This window comes from Malaya genurostris, chromosome 3, assembly GCF_030247185.1.
Source record: "Malaya genurostris strain Urasoe2022 chromosome 3, Malgen_1.1, whole genome shotgun sequence".
NCBI lineage: Eukaryota > Metazoa > Arthropoda > Insecta > Diptera > Culicidae > Malaya > Malaya genurostris.
This window is the reverse complement of record NC_080572.1, coordinates 158164801-158189114: the sequence shown is the minus strand read 5'-3', so window position 1 is coordinate 158189114 and position 24314 is coordinate 158164801. Positions and strand designations below refer to the sequence as shown.

Genomic DNA, 24314 nt, shown 5'->3' with positions numbered 1-24314 from the left:
GATGTGTCGAAAAACACAGTAGAATCAGAAGTATCCAAGAAATGAGCACGGTTGGAATCAAACGAGGAAGGATTAATATTCTGAGTCATGTAATCAAAACACAAGGACATAAAACGGGTCTTAGAATTGAGCTCGACAAGCCTTTCGAAGTTTTTTTTCTTCAAATAAAATTTTATTGGACTCATTTGCTTTAGCTTAACGTGGCCGATTGTCTGGTTGTTAGGGAGAGAGAAAGCGATGCCGTGTTACGGGGCGGCATACCCCCCTACACAGTATTGAATTGAAATTTAAATACATCATTTGTTTGTGGCATACATCTTTTAGACACACTTTGCGTTCGATGAATCTTCATGTTCTTCAGCTTGTAGCAATGAAGAGATTATTCTGGATTGGGATGCTTTGTTGGTGTGACGTTTTTGGGTAGCTTTCAACAACTCAGTCAGTTCAAGGCAGGTGCATGCTCCGAATCATCGTTTATACAGGCCATACTTTCAGCAGCATAAAAAAGAGTGCGATAGAGCTGTAGACGAGAAAGAAATAGGGAGAGCACTAAATTTGAGCATTGATAGTTTTCAAGAAGTTGAACATGAGAGTCATATAAGGAAGATGCCGAGTTGCCAAGACGTCGCGGACTGGTACGAAGGGTGGTATACCTCGGGCCTGAAGGGAACCTATGAGTTGGGACCTGGCATCACAATACTCGAAACACATCCAAACAACATGCTCGATGTCATGAAAACCATCACCGCAAACGCAGACACCACTCTCGGCGAGCTCCACACGATGGAGATGCCCACTGAACATATAATGATTAGACATAAGCCTTGACATTACACGAATAAAGACTCGGCTCACGTCTAAACCCCGGAACCAAGCTTTCGTCGATACCTGTGGAATTATTGAGTGTAACCATCGTCCCAGAGTTCCACTATTCCAAGTATATTACCAGCTGATTAAAGTTTTCTGACGACAACAACGGAAAAATTCATTGAAGCAAATTGGTCTTTCATAAATGTCACCTTCTATTGCGCCCACCTTGGCTAGTGAGTCCGCCCTCGCATTGCCCCGTATGGAACAATGTGAAGGGACCCAAACCAAGGTAATCTGGGATGATTTTTCAGATAGAGCGCTCAATTGTTCCCGTATTTTCCCCAGGAAATACGGTGAGTGCTTTCCAGGTTTCACTGAACGGAGAGCCTCAATCGAGCTGAGACTGTCCGTTACAATGAAAAAGTGATCTGTGGGCAGATTGTCAATGATCTAAAGGGTATACTCAATTGCAGCTAGCTCTGCGACGTAAACTGAAGCTGGATCATTGAGTTTAAAGAAAGCGGTGAAGTTTTCATTGAATATACCGAAGCCAGTGGACCCATCGAGTTTTGATCTGTCAGTGTAGAACATCTTCTCACAGTCGACTGATCTAAATTTATTGTGAAACAATTTTGGGATTACTTGCGGGTCTATGGGATCCAGAATTCAACGAATCTCTTCTTTCATGGATGTATCGAAAAATACAGTAGAATTGAAATTATCCAAGAGTTGAACATGGTTAGAAACAAACGAAGAAGGATTTATATTCTGAGCCATGTAATTAAAATACAAGAACATAAAACGGGTTTGAGAATTAAGCTCGACAAACCTTTCGAAGTTTTCAATCACCATTGCATTCAAGATGTCGCATCGGATGAGCAGACGATATGAGAGATCCCAGAACCGGTTTTTCAAAGGTAAGATGCCCGCCAGCACTTCAAGACTCATCGTATGAGTTGATTGCATGCAACCCAAGGCAATACGCAAACAACGATACTGAATTCTTTCCAGCCTAATGAAATGGGTGTTCGCGGCGGATCGGAAGCAGAAGCATTCATATTCCATAACGGACAATATCGTTGTTTGGTACAACCTGATCAGGTCTCCTGGGTGCGCACCCCACCAAGTTCCGGTTATTGTACGAAGGAAGTTGATTCTCTGCTGGCATTTTTGTTTCAGATACATAATGTGACATCCCCAGGTGCCTTTGGAGTCGAACCAGACCCCGAGATATTCGAATGTGAAGACCTGAGCTATGGTTTCACCCCTTAGTTGAAGCTGTAATTGTGCTGGTTCTCGCTTCCTTGAAAATACAACCAGCTCAGTTATCTCCGTAAAGAACTCGATACCCATTTGAAGAGCCCATGTCGACAAGTTGTCGAGGGTATCTTGCAAAGGTTCTTGGAGATCTGCTGCTTTGGGTCCTACAATAGACACAACGCTGTCGTGGGCAAGTTGTCTTAGCGTGCAAGATGTGTTGATACATTCATCAATGTTGTTTACGTAAAAATTGTATAAAAGGGGGCTTAAGCATGAGCCCTGAGGAAGACCAATGTAACTGAATCGTATTAACGACAAATCGCCATGCGCGAAATACATGTATTTCTCGGACAACAGATTATACAAAAAGTTATTCAGAATTGGTGAAAGACCATGTTGAAGCAAATTCTCAGATAGGATGTTTATGGAAACTGCAAATGCCTGAGCAAATGCCATTTGAAGTTCTGTTGAGAGCAACGCAAGACAATCGTTCGTTCCTTTGCTCCTGCGGAAACCAAATTGTGTACCTGAAAGGAAACCATTAGTCTCGACCCAATTGTCTAGACGAAATAGAATCATTTTCTCGGACAATTTCCGGATACATGAAAGCATAGCAATCGGCCAATACGAATTGTGATCGGAGCCTGGTTTTCCTGGTTTTTGAATGGCGATCACTCGCACTTGTCTCTAGTCATGTGGGATAATATTACCCTCGAGGAACTTGTTGAATAAATTCAACAAGCGCCTTTTGATAGAGTCAGGAAGATTTTTCAACAAGTTGAATTTAATTCTATCTAGTCCCGGGGCTTTATTGTTACACGACAAGAGTGCAAGTGAGAACTCTACCATCGAAAACGGTGTTTCGTTTGTATTTGATGTCGAGGCGCGGGAGATCTTCTGCTCCGGAACATAGTCAGAACATACTTTTTTAGCGAAATCGATTATCCAACAGTTGGAATATTCGTCGCTTTCGTTCGTGGTGTTTTGGTTGCGTATTCGTCGGGCTGTGTTCCAAAAAGTGCTCATCGATGTTTCTTTTGATAATCCGTCAACAAACCGTCGCCAATAACCAAGTATCTTTGCTTTAACTAATTTTTTCATTTGCTTGTCTAACGCCACGTAATTCCGATAATTATCAGGTGTTCCATTTTTTCTGAACGCTGAAGATCTTTCCGCGTTAAGTGATGAGCACTCTTTGTCCCACCAGAGGTTAAGAGGATGGATGTTAGTTTTCGCGCCAGGTACACGTTTCGTCTGAGCTTGAATCGCAGTATCGAGAATCAAGCCAGCCATAAACGTGTACTCTTCCTCCGGAATAAGTTCTTTTGCTGCTACTATTTTTTTCGATTTCGAATTTGCGTAGTATTTCCAATGAATATTTCGTGTGAGGTCATACGAAACCTCCTGTTGTATCTAATGAATCAACATAATTTTTGTGACATGCCATCGGAAATATGATCACAATTTTATGATAAAATTTTCAGTTGTGTGACATAATCTGAAATAGTTCAAAATTAGTTCAAAATGCCTATATCCATTTGACTGAGAAAGCCGCATTTTTCCGATAAAACTCCAAAACAGTCGATATATACAAACTTGAGATCATCATGGCGAATATACACAATGGCTTCTTCAAGCTAATGAACAGTTACTATGGTTACAACACAGCACAATTATTCAAAGTGTATGCACAACTCAACAGAAAGTTATGTAACATGAGCATCCGTAAGTACTTTCTCGTTCAATGTCGTAAAACTGGATTATTCCCGAACCACATAGTGAACTCTCTAAAATGCATACACCCACTTTTGGAAGAACGCAGTCCGTACACCCATAAACTACAACGAACAACCGAACGTTTTAAAAAATCAATTTTAAATATTGAGATCAATCAGACTTTCTTCAAAATCAAGTGTTTACATCGAGAACTGGACCAACTACAACAACAGCTGACACAAGCTACAAATAGCACTTTAGCGACACAGTTTATTGCAACACAGAATCAGTCAGTTGTACATCGGATCAAAATTAAACTTTTCTTAAATTTTTGGTACAAACGAGTGTCAAAGAGGATAATTTATAAGGCGCGTTTGCCTTTCTCTTATTTTTAAAGCTCATAGCTCAGTGATCTGTAGAAGGATTTATATAATCTAACTACCAGTAGAATCGAAAATTTTCAACTTGAACGTGTATTGCAACAACATTGAAGTTTTTCAATAGTACACTATTGAAAAACCTGTTTGATTTAACCCATGACAGCACCAGCCAATCAGAACGCGAGATGTCTGCATCTATACCAGAGCATCTATATAAAAGTTGAGTGGTTCATTTTTCCTACCATTTGCTGAGCATCTGTTCCCGAAACAAGCCACACGAGAGCAACATCAAGGACCTGTCGTCTCACTGTTTCCCGTTCTGCGTACAAAAAAAGGAATTTTGGAAAAGGGCTCTCCGTGCACCGCTGCCAGTAGCAGGTATAACATGAAATGTGATGTGAGAAATAGCGTCATTTAAGTTAAAGCAGCTACTCTGAACGTACGAGACACCGTCAGCACGATGGCACCGAAAACCGGTAGAAAGGCAGCCAAAAAGTCCAGCAAGCAAGGCCCATTCAAAAAGCACTTTTAGTGCTAAAGATAATCATTAAGAACTAGTTGAATTTTGTCGCTTTCCTTCCATTTTCCAAGCAACTGTTGCCGATACAAGACATACACGAGAAGTTTAAATAATTTGCACCGTCACTAACACGTTCAATTACGAACGGCAATGCGAAAGTGGAAGTGATAATGTTGAATACATCTTTACACTAGTATACAAATATGCCGAGCAAAACAGAGTTGCCACGTATATAGATCAATATGTATTTTTGTCGCGAATTCTTTAGTATGGGGCGCTTTTTGATCGTGATATCTAACACATTCAATTACGACAGTAACGCTGTCTCGCAATACGAAAAAGAAAACTTTGATTTAGAAACATCTTTATACTACTATACTTTATACAAATTGTTAGAACAAATGTTTCCACTTAATTTGCGCATTCTACTTTCCAGGCGTATCAGAACTGGCTAAACTTAAAGCAATCTTAAATATTTCTTCATCACAGTGATGTGGTCGTCCTGAAAAGGACGGGTTTTCAACTCCTCGTCGTTACGGATGGCCAGCTGCAGATGGCGAGGGATGATTTTCGTTTTCTTGTTGTCACGGGCAGCGTTACCGGCTAATTCCAATACTTTGGCAACCAAGTACTCCATCACTGCCGCCAGATAGACGATGGATTCTGCCAACTGGGAACTGCAGACCAGCACGGTTTGAGCGGGACTTTGCCTTGCCCTTAACTGTTCCTCCTGTGTGCGTGTTTCTGCGGAAAAATTCCACAAGATGCTGTTAACAGCTCGACAGCCAATTCAGTATTAGTGGCTACTAACTCTCTCTTTTATATCGTTTCACTGTTTCCCGTTCTGCGAACAGGAAAGGTATTTTAGCAAAGGGGACGTCAGTACACCGTTACCAGTAGCAGGTATAAAATGAAATGTGATGTGAGAAATAGCGTCATTTAAGTTAAAGCAGCTACTCTGAACCTACGAGACATCGCCAGCTAGATGACACCGAAAACCGGTAGAAAGGCAGATTTGTACCGCCACTAACACATTCAATTACGAACGGCAATGCGAAAGCGAAAGTGATGATGTTGAACACATCTTTATACTAGTATGGGGTCGTGTGAAAATATTCCATGCGATACAGGGTTGCCATATACACAGGTTAATCTGTATTTTATTTACAAATACATATATGTACAGATTAATCTGTATTATTATCATCATTATTATTACTATCATTATTATTATTAAAATGACTCTTGCATACCTTAGATCGTCGATACATTTCAGACAATGCCATTGCAATTGTCTCGTACTGAAATTTTGAGAAGAATAAGATATCTTCTAATTTCATAGCTTGAATAAAAATAAACTACAACTTTGTCGTACCTAGCCTCCTATATTGGCAAATTAAAAAGGAATTGTTTCAAGTTTGGAATATATAGTTGTAGAATAGTAGCTGTTTAATGTAACTAATCTGTACTTTAATGTAGGTGCATCGCTTCAAACTCTATTAGTGAAAAAAAGGAAAGCTTGCACAATTCATACAATCAATCAACTAACTGATATTCGGAAAAGTGATGGGAGCGTGCCAGTTTTTTCGTATTCACGAGCACGACATCCAGTTATGTCTCTGACATTACCCACCCGCCTTTTTGATCCCCAAAAGTACTCCTCCGTAGGGATCATTTCGATCCAGACGAATAATTTTGAAATCGTGGAAGTTTAGGGATACATCAGAAGTTAGCCTAGTTTCGCACAATGCAAATGCGTCACATTTCATATTATTCACTAGAATTTTGAAAGAATCTATTTTTGGGATAATACTTCTACAATTCCACTGTAAAACAGTGATTCAATCTGTGACCTAGGTGGATGAACTAGCCATCGAAGGATACGATCGCTGAAAAAAGGGGCCATTTTGCAGTCAACTGCTTCAAACAAGTTTTAACTGTAGGTATCAAAGCCATGAACAGGCTTTTAAGAGGATCAGAGATATTGAAGGTGGTAAAAATCCAGTCCACAACATCAGAGAATTTTATTAGCCCAGCACCCAGCTGATACACTGTTGGGTTTTCAGAGGCACTTGGGGATTTTGATGTCCCGGGAAGTGGTGGGAATTCCTTCTCAAAATTGAGCTCCAAACGTTCTATCACTATTTAAAGTCTACAGACTTTCAATGCACTAGCACTTGAAACCGCCCAACGGAATTGTTTCTATTATTTCGTGTTGGTTTCAAACACACAAAACGTTTGAATTTCCGTAGCAAAATTCCGATTCCCAGCGGTTGATGCACCCAAGCTCATATAAATTGGCTAAAATTATCAGTGCATAACTTTAGTTCAACCGTTTGAAGGCATCATCTTTCAATACTCATTTTAGGTAAGTTTAATAATTTCGTTAATTTACTCGAACCTCCGGGCACTTTAGCTGATTACAAACATTTTTCTACATCAATCATTTCCTATCGAATCAGAAGTATTTTTTTAGAATTTAGATCTTTACTGATCTCGACTTGACGTTGACATCATCATGATCACTCAAAAATCAAAATCATTTAGAGATCAGATCAGTTCTGATTTCGTAATGATAATTCATTCCTTTTTTAAAATCACTTAAAATCAGCAGTCATCGGTGGTTTTCCCAGCTCTGTCAATAACTAATGATATAACATGTCAATATAAAATACTGTTTATATTTTAACAACGATATTCATTTCACGTATCTCAACATACCGAACTTTTTTCAAATAGATCTTGACGTTTATCAGTAAGTATATTTTGATTATTTTCGCAAATCAATAACATTGTTCAAGTTGATTCAACTAATTGCAATGTCTAAAACAAATAAAACCGTTTCATTGTTCAACTAACAGAATTTTGTTTCAATAACAACACCAGTTATTTCAACTAAAATACTTGTTGAGATTGAAAGGTATGTGTCCTCACTAATTGACAGCATTTTTATTTTTCAAACAATTAAATTAGTTTCATCTTTGTTGTTCATACTATTCGTTATTAATAATAGGTGTTTTAGTTACTCTTGTTTTACATACTAATGTTTAATCATAATATTCATTTTAATTATTAATAAAATATCCACCTACTTATAACTATCCCTAACCTAATACGTACAAATTTTGAATTATCTGTATTACAGAGATTGATCACCTCTCTTCAAATTTCGTGCACTGTGTATTCAATTGCGGGGTAGATGATTTGTTTATAGACAGCCATCTGATTCTTCAGGTACAGTTTAAATGTTCTACAAATACAGCGGATACAGAGACCTAATGGGACTCACCAGGTGACCAAAATGCGTAAGTGCCTGGTCGCTGACGGCAGAGAGAAGTATTGCGACAGAGGTCTCAATCCCAAACGGGATACTCGGTCCCCGGATCCGAGTAAAGAGACCGGACATGAGCCTGGTGAGAAGGGTCGACAGAATAAGGAGAATCCTGACAAGGACCAACCAGACATGGAGCGACCCTAGCTCAAGGTGGCCGGGAAGAGAAAGAAGAAAGTTCCCCATAGAACGCAAGAGAAGGGCTAGGGACAAAGGGGAAGCCTGCGGGACGAAACAGACAAGGGGAAATACGCCGACGTCCTCAAGGCAATGCGGAGCGAGGCAAAGCTTGCCGACCTTGGAAAGGAGGTGAGCTCTACTAGACGTACTAGAGCTGGCAAGATGCTGCTAATGCTAAGAACTGGATTGCGGACAGATCCGGGTCAGCGGCCATCTGGACCACGGGTCATTATCCAATTCAGGAAGTAGTGACAACGCAAGCCGAGGAAGTAGCATTGCGAAGATAAATGGCGTATACTATTGCAGCTGCTACGCCCCACGGCGGTGGCCAATAGACCAGCTCACCCAACTGGTCGACAGGCTGACCTTAGACCTGGTGGGTAAAAAAACAATCGTGATAGCAGGAGATTTCAACTCATGGGAAACGGCGTGGAGTAGCCGCCACACTAACCAGAGAGGGCAGACGCTGCTAGAGTCCCTCGCCAAACTAGATGTGGTACTGGGGAACGACGGTGCCAAAAGTACCTTCCAGCGGAACGGAGTTGAGTCGTTCATCGACGTGACTTTCTGCAGTCCCGGCCTGGTCGGAGACTTAAACTAGAGAGTGGAATTTGGCTATACCCATAGCGACCACCTTGCCATACGTTACACGAAAGGTAGCCTAGTGAGGTACAGCAATAGGGGAAATGCCCCGGAACCCGAGCGTGGAAGGTTGCCGACTTCGACCGTGAACCGTTTAGTGCAGCTCTCGCAGTGGAGAACCACACAACGAACTTAGATGAGGAATAGTTGGTCCGTCCTGACAGGGGCTTGCGACGCGACAATGCCGAGAAAGGCACGACCGTGGAACAACAGACGACTGGTCTACTGATGGAACGAGCATATTGCAGACCTTCGCGTGACCTGCTTAAGGACCAGGAGAAGTAAGGAAAGAGCTAGATCACCGAAGACAAGAGCAGTAAGAAATGAAGCGTTCAAAGCGGCCAAGCTTGCTCTGAACAAGGCTATTCACGTAAGCAAAAAAGCCTACTTTGATAACCTGTGTCAGTATGCCAACTTCAACCCATGGCGTGATGCCTACAGGATGGTTATGACCAAAACGAGAGGGACACTAGCACCCCCTGAGCGTAGTCAGGCGAAGCTGAAGGAGATCATAAGAGTCCTCATCCATCACCACGACACGGCTCCGTGGCCACCAGCACTACTACAAACAAACGATGTTAGCAGAGTGACAAATGAAGAACGCGACTCTAAAGGTCGGACATGTTCAGGGAGGTCATACAGAGATGTCTGGACGAGCGTACGTTCCCGGACATTTTTAAAAGGCAGAGATTGGTACTGTTACCGAAACCTGTGAAACCTCCTGGAGATCCGTCGGCATATAGACCAATCTGCCTGATCAACACCACATAGCATAGCGTTATATGATACAATTTAATATAATGTAATATAACATAGCATAATATAATATAGGATGATGATATATGAAATATTATGCAATATATAACAATAAATATCGCAGTGTAAGTTATGCTCTTCTTTCGTCGCAGCACTGCAGGAAATGTCATATTACTCGTTTAATAATAATAATAATAATAATAATAATAATAATAATAATAATAATAATAATAATAATAATAAAAATAATAGATTAAATTTGTTATTATTATCACTACATATAATATAATGTAATATAATTCAAGTACATATATGAAATATATTATAAAGTACAACAGAATGGACTTTAACCCTTTCGCATCCTATCATTGTACTACTAAAGCAGAAGGCTATAGCGCACAATCGACGCTGTTCTATTGATCAATTGTCTATACAGACGGGAAGGGATGAGATAAGAACTTGTGAGGACTTAGTTATCTCACCATTTGACGATCAATTTCAAATGCACATATAATGCACATAATCAATATCTTTTGAAGAATTTTGTGCCGACATATTAACCTTCACAGCTTTAAATGACTGCGGCATTCATTCGGTTCTGCCACCTTTCGTTTGATTTTTTACGAGACTGCTCAAAAACAAATATGTATAAATAAATATGCAGGACATTCGCGCTTTGCAAAAAACATTCAACTGTTAAGAGCAGTGGACTAATTGCTTTGTACACGCTGATTTAATAACTAATTAGACTCTCATTTCCATACTTAAACTGAATTCATGACCTAATTTACAATCAAAAAATTAATAATATTTCGATCTTATGTAATCCTGATTTGCAATGAATACAATATGATATGAATATTTTTTTCTTCAACTGCAAGTTTAAATGCTGTAGTTTAAAAAGCGTATTTAGTTAGAATTATTTGCTACACATTTAATGCTTTATAGGTTACATGTAAAATCTACATTTTCTCTGTAACAAATGGACAACGCTGGTTAGAGAATTTGGATGATACTTTGAATTTTGAAGAAATTGGCCCGATCACATATCGAGAAACTCTCGAACATCTAGATGTGGTATTCCATCGACATAATTCAACTATGTCGTATAATTCTAAGCGACAATTATTTTTCATGCCTGAAAGAAACATAAATGGAATCCTGAACAGAACAATTACTGTGCCTAATACTTCAGTACTTGTAAGTATATTATTTATTAATTTATTATTCAATTTAAATAGTGAGTTTACGTATTTACAGGCGATGGCTGCTAAATTACAGAACTCCAATTCAATTGTTAAATGGGGTTTCAGGTTAATAATGTCCAGTTCAGGAGATGAAGTTTTTATTAATACTACTGTTTACAAATACCTTTGGAATTTAACAAGTCCAATAATGAAGTCTGCTAAAAAAGTTGTACCATTCATGGTGCCACTTGACAACATTGGCGTATTGAGTGTGGTATATATTTTCAATATATTAATTTTAGTAACTAGTTTCAAATTCAGTTAACCCATTCATAAAATAAGATAAAGAAACTTTTGTGTTTAATTGTTGATTGTATGTCAATAAATAGCCAGTGAAAATCCAAGTTGTGTTAAGACTACAGTGTGAACTCAGAATATATAAACAAATTGCTAGTGATCAGAAAATGCACACCGACAACTCCATTTCGGTATGCAGAAGTGTTCATAAAAACCTTTTTAAATCCATCCAGTGGTGTAATGATGCCTTTCTTATATAACTCATGTTTTCCTAAATATTACTAAAGAACCCACTTGAAAGTCTAAAAACACTTAACCTTGTAGTTCCTGATCCAGAAATCGGTCCCAGACAAAATTCAACAGCAGATTGAGAGACCATAAGACCTTTAAATTGAGTAAAGGTTTGTGCACATTAGTTCAGCCGTCTCTGAGAAAATGAAGTGAGTTTTTTAGCATGACTTTAGAAAGCTTACGGGTTGGTGGTTCAATGCATAGGGCGCTGGTCTTACAAATCAGTTGTCGTATGTGCGAGCCCCGACCTGGAAGGATTCGTACTGTCAGTAGAATCGTAGCACCAGCCATGCACCATGGTTCTGTACACTCTGAGTCGGCTGCGAAAACTGTTGAAACAGAAGGTCAAATTCCACTACAGGAATGTAATACCAAGGCTTTGTTTGTTAGAAAGCTTACAGTGAGTTCAGGGCGTTTCGAAGTATTGAAAATTATAAACATTGGAATAATGTGTGTTGTAAATGTGTTAGCTTGCTCGCCCTATTGCGAAATGACTTAACATGTTCTGACACGTCAGGAAAGGCAACGGTGTCGCTCAATTTTGAAGCGTGGAATGGCTGAGTGTTCTGATTCGGTATTTGTGGGTTGGATACTCGGTAGTTTTATCTCTTCTAACCCTGAAAAGGGCGGGTAGATTTCTCAAATTCGTCAACAGCAACAACTGGATCGACAGTGAACTGTAAACACTGCTAATCTTTTTCAAGGGTGGACTGCTCGGGCAGAACTATAAGGAAGAACCCTGGCTTTGTTTTATTCACAACTATATTCACTTTCCATTTTAACAGTTTGAAGATTTTACAACGAATGAATTCATGATAGCAAATAGCACTGCTTATATACCTACTGTTTCTAGAATATTCCCTACTTCTTTTTTGAATATACTATTTCTAGAATATATGCTCGCTCACTGGTTGTCGAACTGGATGTGGTTTCAGTATCACGCAAGATATAGTCTTTTCCATCTGCAGAATGCAAACTACACATTACCTTGAAACGCACTGTTTGCGTCGGAACGTGAACAGTAAATGTATTAGAATTATGTGAAACACTAAGAGTTACCCATAATTCCCCTACATCACGGAATGAAATTCCGATGCTTTTCGAACAAACTTCAATCAGTACTATACACCGGCAACATACATTCATTTCAGCATCGTAACTCTGGTTTCTTCAACATCGAGCTTTGGTTTTCGAGCTTTGGTTTTCGAGCTTTGGTTTTCGTGAGTATGAAACCGAACACAGCAAATTCTGTGCATTGTTCGTAAAAGCGGTGTAGTGTTTCCCTCTCAAGTCAAGTCATCACTGGAAAACCTCATTTAGTAAAAACTATTCAAGCGAAGAGATTGTGTTTCGATTATACTGCTCGTGAGTTAACGGCTGCAAGTAGTTAAAACTGCTGGTGCTAATAGCCAAGACAATATTCGAGGCGTTTCCAGACTGGAAAGCTAGCAACGAAGTTCATACGCAGAGAGGTGTAGAGACACAGAGGTGCGGCGCATAGAAGTGACGAGTCACAGAGGTGTGCCATCGCATAAAGGTTCGAAAACGAAGGGGTGCAAAGGCACAGAGGTGATAAAGCAACCCAGTGCTGATCTACCAGGTGCCAGAATTTGTACGCTGCGTAGGATAGAAAAAGACGACATATATCGTGAGGTGCTACACTCCAAGGATCACATTTGATCGCCACCAAGAGCAACAGCACTGTACCTGTGGTCGGGTACAGGCAGCATACCAAGTTCAGTGTTGACCACAACGACGGCAAAGCATCTGAGATAGCAGAAAACGATTCCAAAAGACTGCCAATTGGAAATCGTTGGATGAGCTTCACGTCGTTCTTTACGATAGAGGAACAGAGACAACAGCAACAAGGTATATTTAATTTTTTTTCTCTTATAACTGAAATAGAGTAGTAGTATACATAAGTTTTCCGGGTATTATTAAGATCCTAAATACTGCAAGTGTTAAACATTATACATAGGGTACCACTGGGCCATGGGAAGTCTATTTTCGAAAAAAGAAAAGGTATTAAATTTGAAGCAAACTACAAAGGAGCTGACATCATATTCTTAAAAGGTTGTAAAAATCTCTAAAGTTAATAGAGATAAAATTCGAGTTGTTGTAGACGATTGGAAACAGGCAAACAATATTGTAACCTGTTGAATATAGAGTTTACATTCCATCGAAGGAGGTGGAAATTGACGGTGTTGTCACTGAAGCAAGTCTGACAGCCGATGATTTACATAAAAATGAAATTGGTTGTTTTAAAAAACCCATGCTTGAGGAAGTTAAGATACTCGAGTGCAAGCAATTGTACTCAGAATCTATTGCCGAAGGAATTAAGTCTTATCGTCCCTCAGATTCGTTTCGAGTAACATTAGCCATGTCTATATCGATAAAATTCTTCTTCATGTTCGGCTTTTCGTACCGCATGTTATGAATTGCATGAACTGTAGAAAATTCGGACATACAGCTACTTATTGTAGTAATAAGTCTAAATGTATAAAATGTCAAGGGCATCATAAGGATAATCTTTGCTATCAAGATATTGAAAAATGTGTTTATTGTGGGGAGAGTCCTCATGATCTTTAATCTCATGATTAAGAAAAGCTATGCGATTTATAGATGAAATATTTCTTCGACTTCTAGTATAGAAGTGGTTGCTTGTCAAATAAACATTAAAGGAAAGGACATTTGCATTGCTTCGGTATGTAGTCCTCCGAGAGCATAAGTTGGACAGCGACAGCTTAATGAAATGGTCGAAGCCCTCCCTGCTCCACGATTGATTCTGGGAGATTCCAATTCGCACGGAAATATTTGGAGTTCCGTTTACAATGATAACAGATCATCCTTAATATATAATATTTGCGACAATTTTAGCATGACAGTATTAAATATGGGTAGCATGACACGGATCCCAAGATCTCTATGCTCGGCTTCAATTCGACTAGATTGCACCTGGTAAATAATTCCTGATTTACACGGTATCATTCATTTACCAATCATCATCTCAATTAGCAGTAACAAAGGCATTACTAATTCGATTATTATTCCATATGATTTGACAAAAAATGTTGACTGGATTAAATACAAAAGTAGTATCTCACAAACCAAACGATTTCTTAGTCCATCGTCTAACAGAAGGCCTCCAAACCCTTGGTGGGACAAAGAGCGCTCAGATGCTAAACACGCGAAACAAAGTGCTTTCAAGATGTTTTAAAAAGAGGAGGAAGAACTCCTCAGAATTTAAAAAAATTCTTGACTTTAGAAGCCAAGTACAAGAGCATACTTCGGGTCAAGAAATGTAGCTATTGGAGACATTTTGTGGAAGGTTTGTCAAGAGAAACCTCAATGAGCACTCTTTGGAATACGGCCAGACGAATGAGGAATCGTGACGTAGGAAATGAGAGTGAGGAATACTCAAACCGATGGATATTTGATTTTGCGAGAAAAGTCTGTCCAGAGCTTGTTCTTACGCATAGTATTATTAGGGAGTCTTTTCCAAATAATTGGTCCATTGCTAGCCCCTTTTCAATGGTGGAATATTCCATAACACTCATGTCTTGTAACAATAACGCTCCTGGGTTGGACAGAATTAAATTCAACTTGGTGAAGAATCTGCCCGACCTATCAAAAAGACATTTGTTGGAATTGTTCAACAAGTTTCTTGAGCAAAATATTGTCCTACCTGACTGGAGGCAAATGAAAGTTATCGCCATTCAAGGGCAAACAAGCTTCCAATCACAACTCCTATAGACCCATTGCAATGTCGTCCTGCATCAGAAAATTGTTCGAAAAAATTATTCTACGACGTATCGACACTTATGTCGAGACGAACGGTTCTTTGTCAGATGCTCAGTTTGGCTTCCGTAGAAATAAGGGACGAACGATAGACTTGCATTACTTTCGTGTGACATTCAAATTTCCTTCACTCGAAAACAACAAATGGCATCTGTATTTTTAGACATTAAAGGAGCATTTGATTCAGTTTCCATTGATGTCCCTTCAGACAAGCTTCATCAACATGGACTTCCAGCGATTATAAAAAAATATTTGCACAACCTTTTGTCAGAGAAATGCACGTATTTTTCACATGGCGATTTGGCAACATTCAGAATTAGCTACATGGGTCTCCCTCAAGGCTAATGCCTCAGTCCGCTCCTCTATATTTTTTACGTAAATGACATTGACAGCTGTCTAGTAACTCCATGTACACTAAAACAATTGGCAGATGATGGCGTGGTTTCAGTTACTGGACCCAAAGCTATTAATTTACAAAACCATTGCAAGATACCTTAGATAATTTGTCCGTTTGGGCTGTTCATCTGGGTATCGAATTCTCTGCGAAGAAATTAAAGCTGGTCGTCTTTTCAAGGAAGCATGATCTCGCGCAGCTTCAGCTTCATATGATGGAAAGAATGATCCAACAGGTTTTGACTGATAAGAAAATGAAAACAAAGAGTAAATTATCTTGGAACAATAACAGGATCTTGGTGGAGTTTTCATCCGGAAGATCTAATAAAATTGTATCAGACAACGATACTTTCAGTGATGGAATATGGATGCGTTTGCGAATTGCATTAGGCTGTATGCATTCGACACATACAATGAGTCTTGAAGTTCTGGCGGGAGTTCTTCCATTGAAAAATCGTTATTGAGAGCTTTCATCGCGACTGCTAATAAGATGTGAGGTACTGAATCCCCTGGTTATTAATAACTTCGAAAGGCTAGTTAAGCTTCAATCTCAAACAAGATTCATGACAGTATATTTTAACCATATGTCACAGGAAATCGACCCATCAAGATATATTCCTATCCGTGACAGTTCCCGAAATGTCCCTGACTCAACTTTATTTTTCGACACATTCATGCAGCGCGAAGTGCGTGGAAGCCCGGAACACCTACGCTCGATCGAAATCCCAAAAATATTTACAAGTAATTTCAGGCATATTGACTCTGATAAAATTTTTACACAGACGGATCACAAGTTGAAGAGGCTACTGGGTTTGGTATATTCAACAATAATGTTTCGGCTTCAATTAGGCTTCAAAAACCTGCATCTGGGTCGATGGATGCACTCAATTATTCCTAAAATATCGACAAAGGCATGGTTCAGGTAAAGATTTCATTCGTGTGATATCCAGACTCATGTTCAATCACTACACGTTAGATGCACATCTCCTTCAAATTGGACTTTCCGAGACAGATCATTGTGCTTGTGGCGAAGGTTATCGCGATGTTGATCATGTCGTTTGGACATGCGTGGAGTGTCGTGATGTCTCTTCCATGAGTTCAACCAATAGCCCACTAATAACTCGCTTGATAAAAACAGTGATTAGATTAACTAATGAATACCAACATACTAATACGATATTCGAAATGTATTAGGTTTAAAGTACTATGTATTGTGGATGCCGCGGCGAAAAAAAAACTTATATATATTGCCTATTAAATAAACGTATTTATGGAAAAAAATCATTGGAATACCTGTTTCAATCCACCTAGTGGTGTAATAATCAATTTGTTCGGCCGTAATAATCAATTTGTTTGTAACGATTTATTAATTTTAGTTCGACGTAAAGCCGCCATAACTAAGTTCAGTTTTTGCAAAGACTGAGCGAAAACATATATTGGAGAAGCCAAATGAAAGAAAAACTAACAGAAAGGATGAATTTTTGGAAAAAGATACGCTCAGAGACAGGACTCGAACCTGCGTTCTTATGCATTCCGTTTGGATAGAAGGTATCGGTCGGGTGACGGCCAGGATTTAGATCATGTTCGATGTACATTCTACTATGCCTGTCTGGCGTTTTCGAGTGACTAAAACAAGATTCAGAGTGGCGAAATGGTAGCGCGTATGCACGGAATGCATAAGAACGCAGGTTCGAGTCCTGTCTCTGAGCGTATCTATTTTCAAAAATTCATCTTTTCTGTTAGTTTTTCTTTCATTTCGCTTTTCCAATATATGTTTCCGCTCAGTCATTGAAAAAACCAATTTGTTTGGCCGTCTACTCACAATGACTATCAATTGGAATAGTTTTGAGGCAAACTTAGAAATTAGTTTACGTATTTTACTCATCGCTTTTGGTGACGTTATAAATATTTTAATACTTTTCACCTTGTAATTACGCAACCGGATGTCGGATCCGGATGAAATTCAGGAATCCAATATGGACCACAAGATCTTTCATTTTAACCTGTTTGTGAAAATCGGTCAATCTATCGCTTAGAAAAATGAGTTAGATCCATTTTATAATATATGACCACTATATCCGATGCTTTCGGAATGGTAAACCGAATATCAGGATAGCCAGAATCGTTTATTTTTCTATTGAATGTTTTATTTGTCTACTGATAACTGCTACCGATTGGAATAGTCACACGGACAGTTTAGATTTTTTTTAGGTTTTTTGTTTCGCCATTTTAAGTGACGGTATCAAACTTTAAACACACTTTACCCTATAATTCCGGAGCCGGAAGTCGTATCCGCATGAAACTTTGGAGCTTTGTATAGGAATATGAGACCTTTCATTTGAACCTAAATTGGTAAAATCGCCATCAAAGTGAGGAAGTAATTTGAAATTGTGATTTTTACACTTATTAACTTGTGATTCCGGAACCGGAAGTTGGATCAAAATAAAATTCAGTAACTTTCTATAAAACATTTATACTTTTCATTTCAATCTAAATTTGTGAGAAAAGTTAGTGAACTAATTTTCATCTGACAAAAGTTAGTGAACTAATTTTCATTTTGTGCACATATCATCCTGCAATTCCGGAACCGGAAGTGGGATTCGAATAAAAATCTGGAACTTTGTATAGGGCTACAAGACATATATTAAATTTAAATCGTCGTCGCGAGCAAAGCACTGTTACATTCTGTATCTTATACTAGTTAATGCACAAACAATCTCTTGGTTTCTTTAAAAAAATTGAAGAGAAACATTTTGAATAGAATATCACAGTATTAAATATGAGAAAGGCATAATTACACCACTAGGTGTATTGAAACAGGTTTTATATTTTTCGGTAGTTTGATTAATCACTCTGGATAATTGTTTAGACCTTAAACCATCACCTCTAGAGATGACTACTGAAAAAAATGAGTAAGCAATTTAAAGTTGAAACTTTTACACACTATAGTTCCAGGAAGTTAAAACATGATGAGATTATGCAATATTCTATGGTATATTAAGAACTTTCATTTCAATACAAGTTTGCAGAAATCGGTTCAGCCATCTCCGAGAAAGTGAGAGAGCAAATATGTTACATATACACACACATTTTGCGTGCTTTTTGTTTTAATCAACTTTGGGACTTTTTCAATTGATTTGAGATTGTAGCTTAAAATAAAATTCTACATATGAAGTTAAAATCATGATTAAAAATGATTCTAGAGACTTTTGAATAATATTGGTAACAACTTTCCAACATTTTCATTGCATTCAGATAATAATAGCCTCAGTTACAGCGATTACCTCTTCATTGGTTCTAAATTTTTTACCAGCGAGCATTCTCTAGAGGTCTGAGAACAGGAAAAAGTCACTGGGGGCCAAATCTGGAGAATACGGTGGATGAGGGAGCAATTCGAAGCCCAATTCGTTCAATTTCAGCATGGTTTTCATCACAAAACTTTTTTCTTCTTCAAATGACCCAAGTAACAATTCGAATGCCTTATGGTTTTGATTATAATTTATTGGAGTTTGATTTTTCAATCACTATCTGTTTTATGACAACTATAATAAGTGTCTCTTTTAACCAGTAATATCATGGTTTTCAAAGCTTCTATAAAACCCTTTACCTACACTAACAACAGAACTAAAAATAAAACAATTTGTATTAGGATAAAACCATGCAAACACTCTTAATATTGCTTTCAAACATTTTCTTTAAAACAATATTGTCAGTTAAATTCTTTCATAAATCTAGTTTTGTGTGTGTGCGTGTTCATTGGATGACAATTTCACTCAGAGCAAATTCGAGAGTTCTAAAGTACATTTATGACAAATTAGTTGTAGGCTATTTGATTTATTGCTTCTTAGGTTAAGTGTAATTTGCATTAAAGGAAATTTCATGGCCGCCATTATGGAGTTCTATACCGTAGCATTTATTGACATCAAATAAACTTCGAAATGCTAAAACGAGGAAATATGTTGGACTTTCATGATTCGTTTTCAGAATGTATGCACAAGTTTTAACGCCACGAAATAGTTTTATACAAAAATGACGATGAATAACAAAAAATAATTTTCATAAATCATGAAGACTTTCGCAAAAACCCCATTTATTTCAAGGCCATTAGTTAGAATTCTTATTTTTATCCTTACATTCACGATAAAAATAAAAGCGCATGAAGTTTTTACGTTCGGAAACAGCCTCAAACTCGTAAAAAATCTAATATATTCTTACTGATTGCATTCAAAGTAGACATGACACACACATAGTCAAGAAAAATATTATCAAAACGTCAGTTTATTCATAGCGGAATTCATTCCATCCAAATAAATTTAATGTTGATCGTAAAGCTGGTTTCAAAATTTTCTTGAATTTGGAGTTTTAAAGCAGGTTTATGCTGATTTTTCATTTTGATTTATAAACCTTATGAAGAATGGTCCACTTGGCAGGAACATGCTCTTATAGAGGTTTTCAGTAGGCTTTCGTGGAGTTTAAAGTTTTATTGCAAGATTTATTATGAAGCATTGAAGGCAGCTACAAGTATTTATTAATATTAAAAATGTTACTTGGGGAGGCCGTTTTTTTGTAATTTCGTCCTTCAAACGCTCTAATAACGCTATATAATAGTGTTGATGGTTTTTCTTTTTTCAAAGTAGTCGATGAAAATTATACAATGCGAATCCCAAAATACAGACGCCATAACCTTACCGGCCGATTGTTGAGTCTTTCCATGCTTTTGGTTTGGTTCATCGCATGCAGTCCACTCAGCTGACTGTCGATTGGACTCCGGAGTGAAGTGATGGAGCCATGTTTCTTCCATTGTAATATAACGACGAAAAAAATCGGTTTTATTTCGATATAACAGCTCCAAACACTGCTCAGAATCATCAATTCGTTGTTGTTTTTGATCGATTGTGAGCTCACGCGGCACCCATTTTGCACAAAGCTTTCTCATATCCAAATATTCGTGAATAATATGTCCAACACGTTCCTTTGATATCTTTAGGGTGTCAGCTATCTCGATCAACTTCACTTTACGGTCATTGAAAATCATTTTGTGGATTTTTTTCACATTTTCATCGGTAAGAGCCTCTTTTGGACGTCCACTGCGTTCATCGTCTTCGGTGTACATATGACCAGTACGAAATTTTGCAAACCACTTACGAATTGTTGCTTCGCCCGGTGCAGAGTCTGAGTATCAAGCCATTTTTTGGTATCGGCGGCACTTTTTTTCATCAAAAAGTAGTGTTTCATCAACACACGAAATTCCTTTTTTTCCATTTTTTTTTCACAATAACAAACGTAGCTTCACTCAAAATGCAATATCTCACAAATTAATAACCAGACAGCTGTCAAGTTTATACACGTATCTTTTGAAGGTTGGTACTAACTGAAAATGGTATGGATTTAATTCTAGTGGCGCCCTCTCATAGAAACGATACGAACTTTTCAGCCGATCTGTTATAAACCAAATGATGGCAGAATTTTTTTTTAATTATATTGTTTTAAACTACTTACAGCAATAAATGCTGGAAGAACATAACATCCATATACCATTCCAATCAGTTCGTCGAGATCAGCAAATGCGTGTGTGACAAATAATTTCACTCAATTTTCTCGGAAAATTTCTTTTCTACAAATTCAGATTCATACGAATAGTCGTATGCTCCAAAACAATGTTTCTGAATTATGTTTGGTTCCGACCTCTAATTCTGGAACTACAAGATGATATGTGAAACGAAATCAAAATTGTGTAACTCATTCTTCTCGTAGATGGCTGAACCGATCTAATATTCAAATGAAATCTAAGAATCATCTAAGATTCAAATAAAAAGTTTCAAGATTCTATAAAACATCTTGCTCTTCAGTCATATCCAACTTCCGGTTTCGGGGATACAGGGTGATTGATATAAAATGTCTATTCCACATAAATTAATCAGGTTTATCGGGTTTGCAGATTTGGATAGTCGATAAAAACAATAAACTTTTTTCAGTTGTAGTGGTATTCAGTTGTCGATTCAGAAGGCACCTAAAAATTTAATTCGTGCTATGATTTCTCAAAGATGTCTTCAGTGATTTTCAAATATTTTGAAACAAATGTAAACTATACAGCTACTCAGGTGAATTTATCTGACTTCGGACATACCGATTTTAGAATTCCGGTTCCAGTATAAAATCGTTTCTCAAAGCTCAATCGTTTTCTCAAATAAAGCCTAATCAAATTTCAGAAACTAAAATTCAAATTAAAATGCTGGGTTATGCTGGTTCCTGAATACCGGCTCTGGAAGTACCTTAAATTACCATAAACTCTAAAGTGGAACTTACTTCGACATATCAAGGCATGTTTAATCGATTATCACACTTCTAGATTCAAATTCGATCCGATTTGCAGTTTCGACATTACAGAGTAATGAGTGATTAAAATCTCAAATTGTCACTTAAAACGACGGTCATTAAAATAATGTCAAGAAAACTTAAACACCGAAGAATATTCATGCAAAAAACACATGCGGATTGATAAAAAAGGTATCATCTCACTGCTAGGTGGATTAAACACGTTTTTTCAAAAACTTTGGTTTGAGGTGCTTAATCATTTGAGCACTACCACTATACGATTCATTTTTATTGGTATCCTAATGAACAAACTTTTGAATATTCTGATGGTTCCAATTATGCTACTGTATAAACTTAGAGACCTCTGGTTGAGAAATGTCTCTAAGTTTATACTCTGCACAAATGTCTCTAGTCTCAACGAGGCTAGCAGATTAAATAAGTTACTTTCGAAGTCTAAGGACTTTAATGTCAGTTTCTCAAGAACTTCAGATAGTGAACACTTGTCTGATGAAGGTGATGTACTTCACTATCTTTTTAACACTCACTTTCCAGGTTGTATGGATCCATCACCGACAGCTCTTCCCGAGACTTTTTCACGTAGTTACGATTCTTGGGCCCTTGCTCGAAGCGTTGTGACGATTGAATCGGTCAAATGGGCAGTTGAGAGTTTTGCTCCGTACAAGTCTCCTGGAAAGGATGGAGTTTTCCCAGTATTACTGCAGAAAGGTATGAACATCCATCTTAAGTACGTTCGTCTTCGACTCATCAGTGCGTCAGCAGATTATGCTGACGCAAACCCCCGGATCAACATAATCCGCTGAGCAGACGTAAAGTTAATGCTATTTGCAAGACACTTTTTTTGTACACATGAAGTGTAACGTCTAACCTGACGTCTCGAACGAAACAAGTTTCGGCTTACTGGCCGTACAGATTGTGGTAATTTGAAGGGGAAAAAGCTTGTTTTTACCCCCAAGTTTATGCTAGGTGCACATAACCATTTTCTTAAGTTTACGTTTCGTCTTCGACTCATCAGTGCGTCAGCAGATTATGCTGACGCAAACCCCCGGATCAACATAATCCGCTGAGCAGACGTAAAGTTAATGCTATTTGCAAGACACTTTTTTTGTACACATGAAGTGTAACGTCTAACCTGACGTCTCGAACGAAACAAGTTTCGGCTTACTGGCCGTACAGATTGTGGTAATTTGAAGGGGAAAAAGCTTGCTTTTACCCCCAAGTTTATGCTAGGTGCACATAACCATTTTCTTAAGTTTACGTTTCGTCTTCGACTCATCAGTGCGTCAGCAGATTATGCTGACGCAAACCCCCGGATCAACATAATCCTATTTACCTATTTCAAACATGTTTTGAAGAAAATACTTACTTTTAGTCTTGCGACAGGATATATTCCAAGAGCCTGGCAGGAAATAATTGTCAAATTTATTCCCAAAGACGGTCGCGACACTTATGAGAAAGCGAAGAGTTTCAGGCCTATAAGTCTTAGCTCATTTCTTCTTAAAACAGTGGAACGCATAGTCGATCACTATATCAGGAATGTTAGCCTGGGCGTGCATCCGCTACATGGAATGCAACATGCTTACCAGCGTGGAAAGTCCACTACAACCCTGTTACATGATGTTGTGTACAACATTGAAAAAGCTTTCTCACAAAAGCAATCTTGCTTGGGAGTTTTCCTAGATATTGAAGGTGCCTTTGATAACGTGTCTTTCATTTCAATTCTGGAAGCAGCCCGTGGTCATGGCATACCTTCAAGTATCACAAATTGGATACACGCAATGCTTAGCAATCGACTTCTTTGTTCATCGCTTCGGCAAGCAGAGATTAGAAAGCTGAGTGTCTGTGGGTGTCCTCAAGGTGGTGTACTATCCCCACTTTTATGGAACCTAGTCGCTGATGGTTTGTTAAGGAAACTTAATAACCTTGGATTTCCGACATATGGTTTTGCCGACGATTATCATATATTGATGACCGGTATAAGCATTAACACTCTCTTTGATTTAATGCAACAAGCCCTGCGATCTGTTGAACAATGGTGTTGTCAGGTTGGATTATCTGTAAATCCTGGCAAAACATCAATGGTGCTTTTCACTCATCGTAGGATAATCACAGGAGCTCGTCCGTTGCAGTTCTTTGGTTCAGAGGTCACTGTGGTCGATCAAGTTAAATACGTCGGGGTTATTCTAGACTCACAACTGAATTGGTCTGCTCACATTGACTTCAGGATTAAAAGAGCTTGCATGGCTTTCGGCCAATGCAGACGAGCTTTTGGAAAATCATGGAGACTCAAACCCAGATATATTCATTGGATCTACACAACTATTGTTAGACGAATTTTAGCATATGGATGTCTTGTATGGTGGCAGAAAGGAGAAGTCGTGACAGTTCAGTCAAAGCTAAATCATCTCCAAAGGATGGTC

The 24314-nt window shown here is 38.3% G+C and overlaps 1 protein-coding gene across 4 annotated transcripts in view; it reads left to right on the top strand.

Annotated features, from left to right (window-relative positions):
- Positions 1 to 24314, top strand: part of LOC131434807 (platelet glycoprotein 4) — a 247031-nt gene that overhangs the window by 132590 nt on the left and 90127 nt on the right. For 3 of the 4 annotated variants that reach the window (XM_058601970.1, XM_058601969.1, XM_058601968.1), the window contains 2 exons: positions 10544 to 10795; positions 10856 to 11056. The exons of the other annotated variant lie outside the window; for it this stretch is intronic. In XM_058601970.1, coding sequence (XP_058457953.1) covers positions 10697 to 10795; positions 10856 to 11056 — 300 coding nt within the window. In that variant the 5' untranslated portion in view covers positions 10544 to 10696. The remainder of the gene's footprint in view (positions 1 to 10543; positions 10796 to 10855; positions 11057 to 24314) is intronic. 4 annotated transcript variants of the gene reach the window in all.